General features: G+C 43.1%; 1 protein-coding gene across 5 annotated transcripts in view; it reads left to right on the top strand.

The window, feature by feature from the left end:
* The window catches only part of TDRD12 (tudor domain containing 12), a 139,290-nt gene extending 126,826 nt beyond the window's left edge, over nucleotides 1-12,464 (top strand). The window contains exons 29-33 of one of the 5 annotated variants that reach the window (XR_012647420.1): nucleotides 26-139; nucleotides 234-387; nucleotides 485-551; nucleotides 8,863-11,426; nucleotides 11,701-12,464. Coding sequence is in view for 4 of the 5 variants with exons in the window: in XM_075008300.1 (XP_074864401.1) it covers nucleotides 26-139; nucleotides 234-387; nucleotides 485-551; nucleotides 8,863-8,951 (424 nt within the window). In the remaining variant the exon portion in view is untranslated. Of the gene's footprint in view, nucleotides 1-25; nucleotides 140-233; nucleotides 388-484; nucleotides 552-8,508; nucleotides 8,639-8,862; nucleotides 11,427-11,700 lie in introns of those variants that run through there. The other 4 variants (XM_075008300.1, XM_075008302.1, XM_075008299.1 and 1 more) reach the window with 4 other exon arrangements.
* The last annotated feature ends 5 nt before the right edge of the window (nucleotides 12,465-12,469 follow it).

Consider the following 12,469-nt stretch of genomic DNA (forward strand, 5'->3'; position numbering starts at 1 on the left):
TTAAGTAGTCTTTTTAAAAATTTAGTTTCTATCCAGAAATAAAATGGTTTCAAAAGGAAGATACAGTGACTGTGAAGATAAAAATAAGAAATATATGTGATCATAAATGTGAATTTTTCGGAGACAAGGTTGTTTTCAGGTAGGCTCAAAATATGCATTGAGAGATAAAATTATTTTCTAGCTTCCATGTCACTTACAAAACTGTGAATTAATTTTTGTTTAAATACACACAGTGCTTTTTCAGGAGACAAATTTTATATGGCTGACATGAAGCTGCATGCACGCATACTTAAAGGAAAGTCTGTTTGTGTGATTAAAAATGAAGAGCCCATGATTATCCTTGAAAAAGAAAAGAAGGAATTTTGGAACCGTCTACTAAAGCATAAGGTGAGCCATAAATATTTATTAAAATTTGTATTTATTGTTCATAAAGCATTAATATTATGAATTGAGATATATAGTTAAGTTGTATTTCTGTTAACAGAATCCTAATGTGTCTTTTGATTTTGAACACTGGGAAGATTTAGAAGATAAAAGCCCCTTTCCTGTTGGTAAGACATTTATAAATATCAGTGCTAAGATAAATTTGTTAACAAACTATGTCAAGTCATTCTTCTTGTTTGATTTGTTTACATACTGCTGTTTACGTGAGAATAGGCAGTTCTGACTCCTAGAAACATCAGTAGTTATAGCAAACCCTTCGATAGCAGAGTTATTTTTTCCCTATGTATAGTTAATTGTGACCTTTGCAGTTTACAGGTTTTAGGGTAACTTTTTTAAACATATATTTTGTACCCATTTGTTCCTCCTCACATTGCTCAAGCAATCTAGACTAGTAGGATTATGTTGTATAGCTACTGATCCCAAAGGCCTAGAGAATTAAACTCTCTCATTGTCCACCATTAAGCAGTGATAAATAGGTTGGAAATAATTTTCTTTAAAGACCTTTGATTTACTCAGTTACTTGGCGAATAGCCAAAAACATTCATTCAAGTTGAATACTTACTGATTAAACTCAAGAAAATGAAGAATTTAAAAGCAGCTTCTGTATTGAAACTTGGCACAATTCTGCACAACTTATTCATTATTATGAAGAAAATCTCTCCTTTTAGACTCAAAATATCTGCCTCTTATTTTAATTTCTTTGATGTGGAGGAAAGGGTTAATTTCACTTTCAGTCCTTATGTATGAAGGGCATTTACTCTTTTTAACCACGTAGACACAAGATGGAGGAGAGACAACGATAGAAAAGATCATTTCAATAATCTACAGCTTCTGTTGATGATTTAGGAACACTGGACCATGAGTTCATATGGATGGGTACTTTAATTGGCAAATGGACCAAATCATCTGCTACTAGGATCTGGTGGCTCAGTTTCTGGTCAGGGATGTGATCTGGGTGGATCCTTTTGTCAAAGCAGACTAGTATAAATAGTTGATTTTAGGGTTCTGTGAAGAGCATAGAGAATGACAGAGGGTGGGATACGAGAGAGGAGAGAAAGCAGAACAACAAGAGAAGAAGAAAGAATATCTTACATGCCTCTATAGTACATCAATTATGAATCCCTAGTAAGGGCTGAAAACTTGATGTCATGAAAATGTTATGACCTTCAGCATTCAGAGGTGAAAATAAAGTTCCCTAAAGAAGAGCCAATTGACCTTCCTCTTGGGAAGAAGTTACTTAGCCTGGTCTGCTCCTTCTGATTTAAGGTTAAGAAAGCTGAGGTGAGTTTCAAATTGTCAGGTCAGGGGTTGAGTTGTGAAAAAGATGCTTCTGTTTCCTCCACACTGCAACACCTCTCCTTTTATAAGAACCCATAAAAGTAGCATAAGTTCAGTGATATATTATCCTCATTGTTCTGTGCACCAATTAAATCCATTTCCATGAGTCTTGGCATAAATAACTTAGTTCCCCTGCTTTCTTATTTTCTAACTATAGTTTCACCAAAGACCTTAACTTATATCTGTAAGCCTGTGAACAGGGTATATTATGCCCTCTGATGCCCCTTGCTAGAGGCCTTGTGCCCCTGCTCTTCAAAAGTGCATGGTAAAGGGTCCTACAAGCTGCCTAGAGCAGGTGTGTGGGACAGTCAGGGTCCAGTGGATCAGTATAAGAGCTGTAGGGCCAAAGCAAATTTCAGTTCCTAGGCAGAGTTGGCGCATCTATGGTGTATAGCTGGCTGAGGGAGCTGCAGGACCTTGTACAAGATAGTGTTTACAGCAGCTGGGGAGAGCCTTGAGCTGGTTGCTGGGATTCCATAGAGACAAGCTCTGAGATAAAGATGAAGATGGTAAGGGACCATAGGGCAGTAGGCCAGGGACTTGGTGCAGCAGTGCAACTTAGATACAAAGGTAAAGCTGATGGCTGTTATCTATAAGGTCCCTGGTCTGAGACCTGGAGTTCTGGGTCAGCCCAGATACCCTTCCCAGTAACCACAGGGGGAAATGGCCTGGATTTTGAAGCACCCTGGAGGGGATTGGCCCACCCAAAGAGCTGTGGCCAGAAGGCACTTGAGAGGGTGACAACTTTGTCACCAGGAAGGGAGCTCTCGGCACTACTCTTTCCTGGAGCAGGGACAACTTGAGGCAGAGGTTACAAAGGGCAGTGAGAGAGACTCGTTTTGGACTTGTGCCCTGGAAAAGGGTTTTGCTTGGCTTTTATCACACAGAAAGACTGTGTGTGTAACTGCTGGAGGTTCTGAGTCGCTGAAGACACACCGCAGAGGCAAGAGTGATTGCTGGCACATGCACACAGCCAAAGGAGTGTTTGTGGGAGATGAATGCACCCCTTTACAGAGTCATTTTTGTTTGGACTTATGCAGTTTTTCTTAGATATAGTCATAACATTTGTTTACTGAAAACATGTCCTGTTTTCCAAGGTTAATTTTTGGGCCAAAAACAATCCATAGATTATTGTGACATATTAAAAACTTTCACTCCTTTTTCACAGTTCAATTTAAGTTAAGTTAAAGTTTTAGGTAGAGCAAACACAAGGTTTCTCCATAGTCACAAATTTTGAGGCAAAGGAGTTCAGAAATCTCCATCCAACATGTTTACTGCTCCTGTTCTCCAACAGGACTGCTGTATCAAAGCGTATATGTAACTGGTACCTTATTGTAATAACTCTGCTGTCATAGAAGATGGGACTTACTTGAATCTGCATTTATGGTCTAAGTGACTCTAGAAATGGTATCTTTTTATTCAACACAACTGACCCTCTGATGAATCAGTCACGTCTGTTGCAGTTTATTGGATCAAATAATTTTTAATTACTGTCACAGTTGAGGTTTAACTCCACCTCTGTCCTGCCTCTTCTGTCGTCTGATTGGTTTCCCTTTTTTGATCTCAGGCCTATCATCCTTATCTCATGGGCAGGAACTCTCATCCTCTTCTCTCCTGCAGTTCACTGTGAATGTAACCTTGGTCCAGTCTTATGGTTTCCTCTCAAAGGGTACTGACTGTTTACTGTGACCAGACAGCTTTTACTTAACTATTTGGGGCTATTTTCTGTTCATCCCCTGGAACTTATAAAAAATTGCCCTGTGGCCCCTGATGAAAAAAGGTTGGACACCCCTGGTTTAATGATTTGATTCTTTCCCTTGTACTCTGTGACTTCTAAGCTGAATCAAAAGGAAATAATTCTATGTGCTGCAACTGGTATGTTTGAATTATTTTCTCTCATTTTGTGAATAAATTACTTTTTTAAGGCAACAATTTGATCCCTGTGTCCTGAGAAGGGTCTGTGTATATTCATGCCTTAGACTGAAGGGTCAGCTATCAGACTACACCTCTTTGTTTCTAAACTCTCTCTTGAGGGAAGGTTCAGAGCATGGGGTGCCCCATGGGGAGACATCCCTAGTGTATCTTCCTGGGTTAGAGGGTATTTTTTTTCCCATGGGTGGTGGCAGCTGCCTCCTAGGGTCAGGGAATATGTGAACTTGGGGAGTTTTTTAAGCAGAGCCTTACAGGAAAGGTGTTTTTAATGTTTTGTGGTACCCCACTTTCTGAACTCAGTGAACAAAGTGGGGAGGCAGCCCTAACATGGGCACAAACAGGTCCAACTATGGATCTCATACAGAGCAAGGCTTGATCTTGGCAGCTCATTCTCTCAGGTCCTCAGTGGCATCTACATCATCAGCACCAAAGACTATACAGTGGCTCCAGACCCATTGGCAGTCCTATGATAACTCTTGGGCAGTTCATTCAGTCCTTGCAGTCTGACCATTTATCATTGGGAGATTCAAATAGGCTGGAGAGCAGCTCATTTCCCTGCAGCATCTGAAGCCTGAGGAGAGAAGACACACATCCACACATCTGTGTGGATGAAGGAGGTCAAACCACTGAGCAGTGAGTGGGCACTGTGCATTCCTCTTTATTATCCCTGGGTGAGGCTTTCACGAGTGTGCCTCACCCCATTCCTCGGTATGATGCCAAGGCACACCAGGATTTTTGAAGGGGGGACTTCTAACCTCAGCCTGAAGATGGAGGAGTTGGAGAAGCAGGTAGACTTCCTATTTGACATCCTCTCCTCCGTGGTGCCTGGTAGGGTCTTGCTTCCCCTTCACAAATGGGTCTCAAAATCCTAATGGAAGAACCCCTTTCTCTGCCTCACGTTTTTATATATCCAGAGTAGAAATATTTTGTCCCATCTAAGGGTCACACGTGCCTTTATTTCTACACTGTCCTGAATTCCTTGTTGGTTGAGGTTGTCAACCATTTGGAATGCCGAGGTAACCTGCATGTGCTTCCAAAAATAAAGACTCAAGAGGCAGGAATTCTTCAGATGTAAGATTTATTCCTTGTCTAGGTCACAGCTAAGAATTAGCCAGTCTCCAGGCTCTCCTGGGACAATATGACTTTAATATGTGGCAGACAGCTAAGGAGTTCTGGGCAATCCTGGATGAGGGCACGGTCACTGTGAAAGAAATTTTCCAGGTATTATCTGACGAGGCAGACTCTACTGCTCACACCATTTATCTGTCATCGCCATGTGGCGAGCATCCCAGCTGTTCTTCTCTGGACTGTCCACTGAGGCGCAGTAATCAATTTAGGACCTCCTCTTTGATAGCCAGGCCCTGTTTGTGGAGCAGATAGATACAAAATTGCATAAGTTAAAAGATTGCTTGTACCACTCTTAAAAACCTTGGGTCTATATGTACCAGGTCTGGAGCCTACACAATTAAAACTGCAAACTGCAGAGGGTCAAGAGACCCAGCTTTGATAAGATCCATCACAGAAGAACCACAAAAGGTACAAATGACACTTGAACCACCTGCCCTCTCCCTCAGCCCAATCAGGAAGAGCTAAAATGTCATTTTGAGGGTATGCCTTTGGATGACATCAGATCTTTCCTTGGATCCAGTTTCCCCACTTTTTTGGCAGTTACCTTTCTCATTTTCTCCTGGCATAGTCAGCAATAACTTTGGACCACAGTTTTGGGTCCACTGTAAGGTAGTGTATGGCTACATGCTCCAGTTTACTCCCACTGCCCCTCCTCCTGTACCTCTTCATGGCCCCTTCTTTTGACCACTTCTTTGAGCAGGAGGTTTGGGGGTTCTGCAGCTGGGGCAGTGGAGGACATTCTGCCTCCATACTGGATCAAGGATTTTTATTCCTGATATTTTTTGATCATAAAGGCCAAGGGCAGTCCTGCATCCCATCCTGGATCTATGAGACCTGGATAGGTGCTTACAGAAGTCAAAGTTCTTTGTTATGCATTCCAGTAGGTGTGTGCATGTGCATTATTGTCAGCATTTTTCCTTAGCAATACCCATTGGGTCCGTTATGGAGCCCCTGGCATGTTGCTTTCAAGGCATGATCTATAAGACACTGCTAAACCCCACACCCAAGTTCCTTCTTACCACAAGTGACAGTTGGGGGAGCTTCTCAGCCTCTTGCAAGCACTTCAGTATCCCTTGTTTGTTAGTTGTTAGAGTAGTAAGCTTGGGGGAGGTCCCCCTCCAATTTAGAGTTCCCCTGCCATGGTCTCAGGATTTTAAGGCATGTGAGGATTGTGGGAAACCTGTCCCCAAGGGTAATCTGCATTCTTCCTGCCTTAAGCTCCTTGGTGAAGGCAGTCAAGCAGATAAGTGCCCTATTTGCAGGAGCTTCAGGACTCAGACTAAAAAAGGAGCGAGAACATTGCCTGACACTCCTACTCGTGGAGGTGGAGCTCTGTTCTCAACCCACGCCAGTGTTGGTGCCAGCTCTGGAAGTGAGTGAGCAGCCCATTATCTTCAATGTAGAATATTGAAGGGGGAGCACTTGTCTCTGTGCTCCCCACCAGCCCCCACACCCTGTTGCTCCCATTGGTTGCTATTCCGGTCAATGGGAGCCATAGGGGAAGACCTCCCGTGAAGGGGTTCCTGCATTGCATTCCCCCAGTAAGAGGGAGGGGAAGCATCAGTGAGCAGAGCCCTCCCGCCTGAAACAGGTCTGGACTGCAAGACTCTGGGCATGTTCCCCCTGCTACACAGTGGGAAGCTGGCGCTGGTGCTCCAACCATGCTGGGGATGAGTTGCAGATCCATCCATTATCAGTGGATCTCGTGGCCCAGGCCCCCTGATTGAGGCTGGGGGTTTCATCTTGGGACTCTCCAGATGTAGGGTGAGTGCCTGATGGGGGAAACCACGCTGCACATAAATGTCTGGCACTCAGGGCAGTTCACATCACATGTGACGTGTTCTTACCGTGCCTTTTGGGCAAGGTGATCCAAGTCTTAATGGACAACACGGCCACCGTGTTCTATACCAGACAGGGAGGGGTCTGCTCTGTGAGCCTGTGCCAGGAAGTGATCCAACTCTGGGACTTCTGCACCAGGCACAGCATCTCCTTGAAGGCCCAGTATTTCCCAGGAACCAGCAATGCCATTTCAGATCACTTGAGCAGAGTTCTTCTCTCACCACAAGTGGGCTCTCCATCTGGAAGTGCACTGAGCTTTTCCGAGTCAGGGAAACTTCCTGAGGGGGTCTGTTTGTCACTCAACAGAACACAAAATGTTGTCTGTTCTGTTCCAGGCTGGAGAGGGCACAGGGCTCCCTAATGGATGTGTTTCTCTTTCCATGGGTGCGAGTTGTCTTCTACCTATTTCCCTCATTCCTCTTGATCTGCAAGGTCCTGCAAAGTGTCAAACAGGACAGGCATGGTAATCCTCATCACACTGGCATGACCATGCCATCACTGGTTCAGCACTTTAAAGAGCCTTCTGGCCCAGCTGTCCTGCTCTCTCCCTCTGCATGCAGGCCTTCAGCCTGTCCATCTCACAGCACCAGGGGTAACTGCTTCATCTGGACCTTCAGCCTCTCCTGTCACAGGAAGACATCTTAATGGGTGAACCATGTTCAGCAAGTATGTTCCCTAGGGGTTGGGGGGTGTTCCTTGAAATCAGAAAACCTTCCACTTGATCCACTTACACTGCCAAATGAAAGCAGTTTTCCATCTGGGCCTCTCAAAAGAGCATAGACCAAATTGAGGCCCCACTTTCTTCCATTCTGGAGAATTTGTTGCACCTCAAGCACAAAGACTTAGTGTTAGCCTCTGTTCAAGTGCACTGGTAGCCATTTCTCATTCACCGGTGCAGGGCTGCTCCATCCTCTCCTTTGAGGTCACAGGTAGATTTCTGAAGGGCCTGGAGAAGCTTTCTGCAGGTCTTGGCCCCAGTCCCACAGTGAGATCTCAATCTGATCCTTTCCAGACTCTCACGTGATATCCCTTTGAGCTGCTGGCTTCCTGCTCTTCTCGGGAAAGGTTGCTTTTCTGGTGGTGGTGATTTTGGCCAAGCATGTCTCAGAGCACCATGCTTTGATGTCTGAGTACCCTTACATGGTCTTCTTTTAGGGTAAGGTTCAGCTTCATCTGTACCCTTCCTTCCTCCTGAAAAAGGTTTTGGCTTTCCATGTTAATCAAGACATCTTCCTTCTGGTTTTCTACCTCAAACCCCATGCAACCAATGAGGAGAGATGTCTTCACAACCTCAACATTCACAAGGCCCTTGCCTTTTATGTGGAGTGTACCAAGTTTTTTGCAAATCACCTCAACTTACTGTGGCATATGCAGAGCAAGTTAAGGGCTTCCCTGTATCATTTCAGCAGATTTCCAGGTGGATTGTTGATTGTATCTTCATTTGCTGCGAGTTAGCAGTTCAGCCACCTGCCGTCATTAGGACCTACTTCACTAGGGGTCAGGCCTCTTCCGCATCCTTTCTTGTCAATGTTCCCATCCAGGATATCTGTAAGGTGGCAACATAGTATTTTATTCGCATGTTTATATCACATTACCCTGTCCTGCAGCAGGTGAGGGATGACGTAGGCTTCAGAAGGGCTGTATTACAGTCTGCATGTCCTTAAAGAAGCTCCTCCCACCTCTGGGGAAACTGCAGTCACCTACATTGAATGGACATAATCAAGCATGCAAAGAAGAAAAAACCCGTTCCGATAACTCATGGTTTTGAGAGATGTGTTGCTCATGTACATTCAACCTCCCACTCTGTTCCCTTCTGTCATTTTCCAGCAAGAAAGAACTGAGGAGGGAGGTAAGGCGGAGGCACGCTATGTATCACAGCATATGCTTGCCACTCCAGGGGGTGCCCGACCTGGCTTTCATATAGGTATGGCTGCGGGAAAATCTTCTGGCACCATTGCATGTTGAATGGACATGAACAACACATCTCGAAGAAGGTCAGTTATGGAAACTTGTACCTGTCTTGTTGGGACACTGTTTACATGCATCAGTTATCTTTTTTTTTTTTTCCAGTGTATGCTGTCTTTTTAGCTACAAGTCTACAGTATATTTTTCACATGACTTAAAGTATATTTTAATCTAATTTTTATTTCATTTATTACTTTTTTCCCTTTATTATTGTAGGTGCAAAAACACATCATACTGCTGCTGTGTTGGTAACAGAAGAAATGGAAGAATCCTCAGAATATAGCGAAACAGATAGTGATGACTAGCCAGCAGATAAATCCTTTTCTTTCCCCAGCACAGAAGGCTTATTAAAGATTGCTTTTCATCCTCATTGACATGAGTATTTTCTCTACACTCCATGGAAATACTTGAAGAGTTTAAGGGCTGCAGGATAAAGTCTTTAGTATTTTAGTCGAATAATAGTGAACAGAGCCCTTTATTTTATTAAAATATATTGTCTGACTTATTTTGTTGACTTAATTTAGTAATAAACTTTCTTCTTGCATGGCATAAAGTATTGTCATCTGTTGATGGTGTACTTTACACACTATGCTGCACAGACGACAAAAGCAAACAAAAGGACTATACTGGGTGTCAGGAGCAAATGGTTTTGTTCGTGGATTGGTAATAAATTACAAAACTTATAGATCATTAATGCATGTTTAGCTTGTGCTAACAATGATTAAAAATTGCTGCTATGTTTTGGTTGTTTCCCTGGAGATAAAAGCAACTGCATATCCTGAATAAGGAGCTGATTGTAAGAAGGGCCACAGAAGAGGGGAAGAGAAGAAGGGAAGAAGAGCAGAAAACTGAGTGGAATATCCCTTCTCACCCTACTGAATACCCATTATTCCAATGTGATACGAGACCAAGTACAGCAGGAAGAGAAGCTAAGATGGGTTGGATCCACTGTGAGGTTTGCAGTGCAGTCCTTGACTTTTCCTTAGTGCCTGGAGTTGCAGACAGTCTCTTTTCAACCTTGATCTCTATCTCAAGCTTCATCTGGACCAGTAAGAGTTAGACTGCAGAGTCTCTGACACTGAAGACCGGGGAGGTGCCAAACTTCTAGGCACTGAAGGATGGGAGCTCAGATAGTGGCTGGGCTCTTTGTCCAGGCGTGATGATGCCGCCAGACTTTGAGGCAGGGAACAACTAGACATCATAGCTGGCTTCCTTCTTGACTGCACCTGCGAGTTCTTAGATGCCACCAGTGGTGGAAACTTCTCTCTGGAGGGGAGAACAGTGCCTTTAACTGCATTAATTTTAGCTACTGAGGTTTCTGGTGTCAACAGAAGCATCAGGCTGTGATCTAGTGGGGCAGGAGAGCATTATGGCTGTGGACTTGATTTTTCCTTCGTGGATAGGAGTTGACGTGCACCTCTGTGGGGATTTTGAGGGGTTTCCCCAATAGGGGTTGCACCTCCCTCAGGTTAGACAAGTTCTAGCCTTCTGGCTACTTCCTCTTCTGAAGCACTGGCAAGTGAGAACAGTGCCTCTCCTATGGTTCCTGCACAGACTCATGCCAAACTAGAAAATAGTGCTGGGGCACTCCATGTGAATGAAGAGGTATTTGGTGCCAGATCTCCCAGCCCTATGTCTGATCGTGGGTGCAGAGCAACCTCCATTATGAGCACATTTCGCCACTGTTCCCTGTTCTTTAGAGTTCTGGTGTGGAACTCATGGCAAACGCAGTAGCAATCTCATTGGTGACCCTCACCCAGGCACCTTAGGCAGGAGGAGTGATAGTCACTCTTTGGCATGCGCTTTGTGCAGACCAAACAGTTTTGAACCCCAGAGATTGCAGCATGCAACAACTCCAGGAGTCTGGGGAAGTTGGTGGGAGCTCCCACCTCTTACACTATTTAAATTAATGCTAAGCTTGGTAAACTGCTACTGATAGACAACTATCAGAAGGGTAGCTGTGTTAGTCTGTATCTTCAAAAACAACCAGAAGTCCTGTTACGCCTTAAAGATGAATAGCTATTATGGAGCATAAGCTTTTGTGGGCAGAGACCCCCATATTAAAGGGGGAGTTATCCAGCTTTTTGAGGTCACATATTCTTTGCCATGTAGATATGATTGTTCATTGTTGGGCTTTTAGACATTCACTGTTCATCAAAAATAATGAGGAGGGTTTGTTTTGGTTTTGGTGTTTTTTTTTTTTTTAAACTTTGCAGTTATAGTACCGGGAGCCACAACAGTCGTTAAAGAGCTGCATGTGGCTCCAGAGATGCAGATTGCAGACCCCTGTCCTAGGCAATGACTTTTGTGACCTTCCTAAGATCTTGTTTAACAGTGAGAAAGTTTTGACTAAAGAAACATACTCCAGAATCTGGGTGACCTTTCCTGACTTACAGTTCCAGAAATGTGTTTTTTCTTCCTCCTTTTTTTCCCTTTAGCCTAGCTGAAGAATATATCATAGTGGCTTTCAACAAGTTATGTTTGCTTAGAATGGTGGTCTCTGGTTTTAGGGGCTCTTGGAGGGTTTTCTTTCTTGGGATCCAGTACATATACCACCAAGTTTCTCAGAACATTTGGCTTAAAAATTCAAAGCTGTTATCCCTCAATAGGGCCTTTATGCATCTTTATAAATTTCTGCTGTTCTCCCTTCAACTTCTGACAGATATAACTCTGGTACTGTGAGAATTCTCATGATTACTCTGCTAATTAGTATTACCTCGCTTGTGTTGGGGACTTGGATTCTTTTTGACCCCTCCTTACCTGCAGTGTTTCTAAACAAGGTAATGTTTAATTTACTTCCAAAATTCCTTCCCAAGGAAAGTGTGCTACATAAATGAGCTAGTTGTCCTCTTCACCTTTACTTCAACCTTTCTTCTACCCTCAAGCATAATCTTCTCTGTAGATGTCAAGACGGCTACTAAGTTTTATTTGCATGTTTAAAAGAAATTCTTCTACTTGCAGTGTGTTGAAAATGTATGTGAGTTTGACCTAGTGACTAGTTAAATCCCCTTTTGCTCTCCAAAAGGATACTCCAACTATCTACTTCTTGCTTAGGGAGAACAAAAGTCCAGGGACCTCAGGACCTGCAAGCCTACCTCATGCCTTCATCAGCAAGTACTGAATGCACCTTGAGTCCTCTATGGAAGAAAATGTTAGACGAAAAGTGTTCCAAGCTACATCTTAGGAAAGCCCACCTCCTTTGAGAATATATTTGAATTGTCTACTTACAATTCTGTACTTAGAGCAGTATGGATGGAAAGAAGAACAATAAACAAAGGACATTTACTCATTAATAATAGTTTTTCTCATCTTGTCTTCCATTATGTTTGCTTCCAACCATCACTTTGATTTCTTTGTCTTTTGATCTGAGAATTTCTAGATTTTGACCAACCTGACAGGTTGAGGTTGAAGTCACCCTAAAATATACTTGGGCTTTCACAATAGTTTGCCTCTGTGTTTCCTGGTAAATTATGCTGTAATTCCTTCCTGCAGGAGGGCAGTAAATGACTGATTCTGACAAACTACTAATAGTGAGTGAATTTCTCTTTATTCACAGCTGTGATAGCTAAAAACAGTTTCTATTGTATATGTTCGGTCAGCTAATATATTAAGTTATTGTAACATATTTAGCAGTCAAAACAACGAAGCTATCCAGCTCTAAATAAAATTCCATGCACAGGAAATTTGTTATTCTTATATGTTCTTCAGATATTGAAAACATTCATAAATCATCGTTGTTGCAAAAATAAAACTGCATGTCAGGATGAAAAGTCCGAATTTAATAACCATAAACAAATTATTCAAGCTGCATCACAAATATAGT

The sequence above is a fragment of the Carettochelys insculpta genome, chromosome 14 (genome assembly GCF_033958435.1).
Source record: "Carettochelys insculpta isolate YL-2023 chromosome 14, ASM3395843v1, whole genome shotgun sequence".
In the NCBI taxonomy this organism is placed as follows: Eukaryota; Metazoa; Chordata; order Testudines; family Carettochelyidae; genus Carettochelys; species Carettochelys insculpta.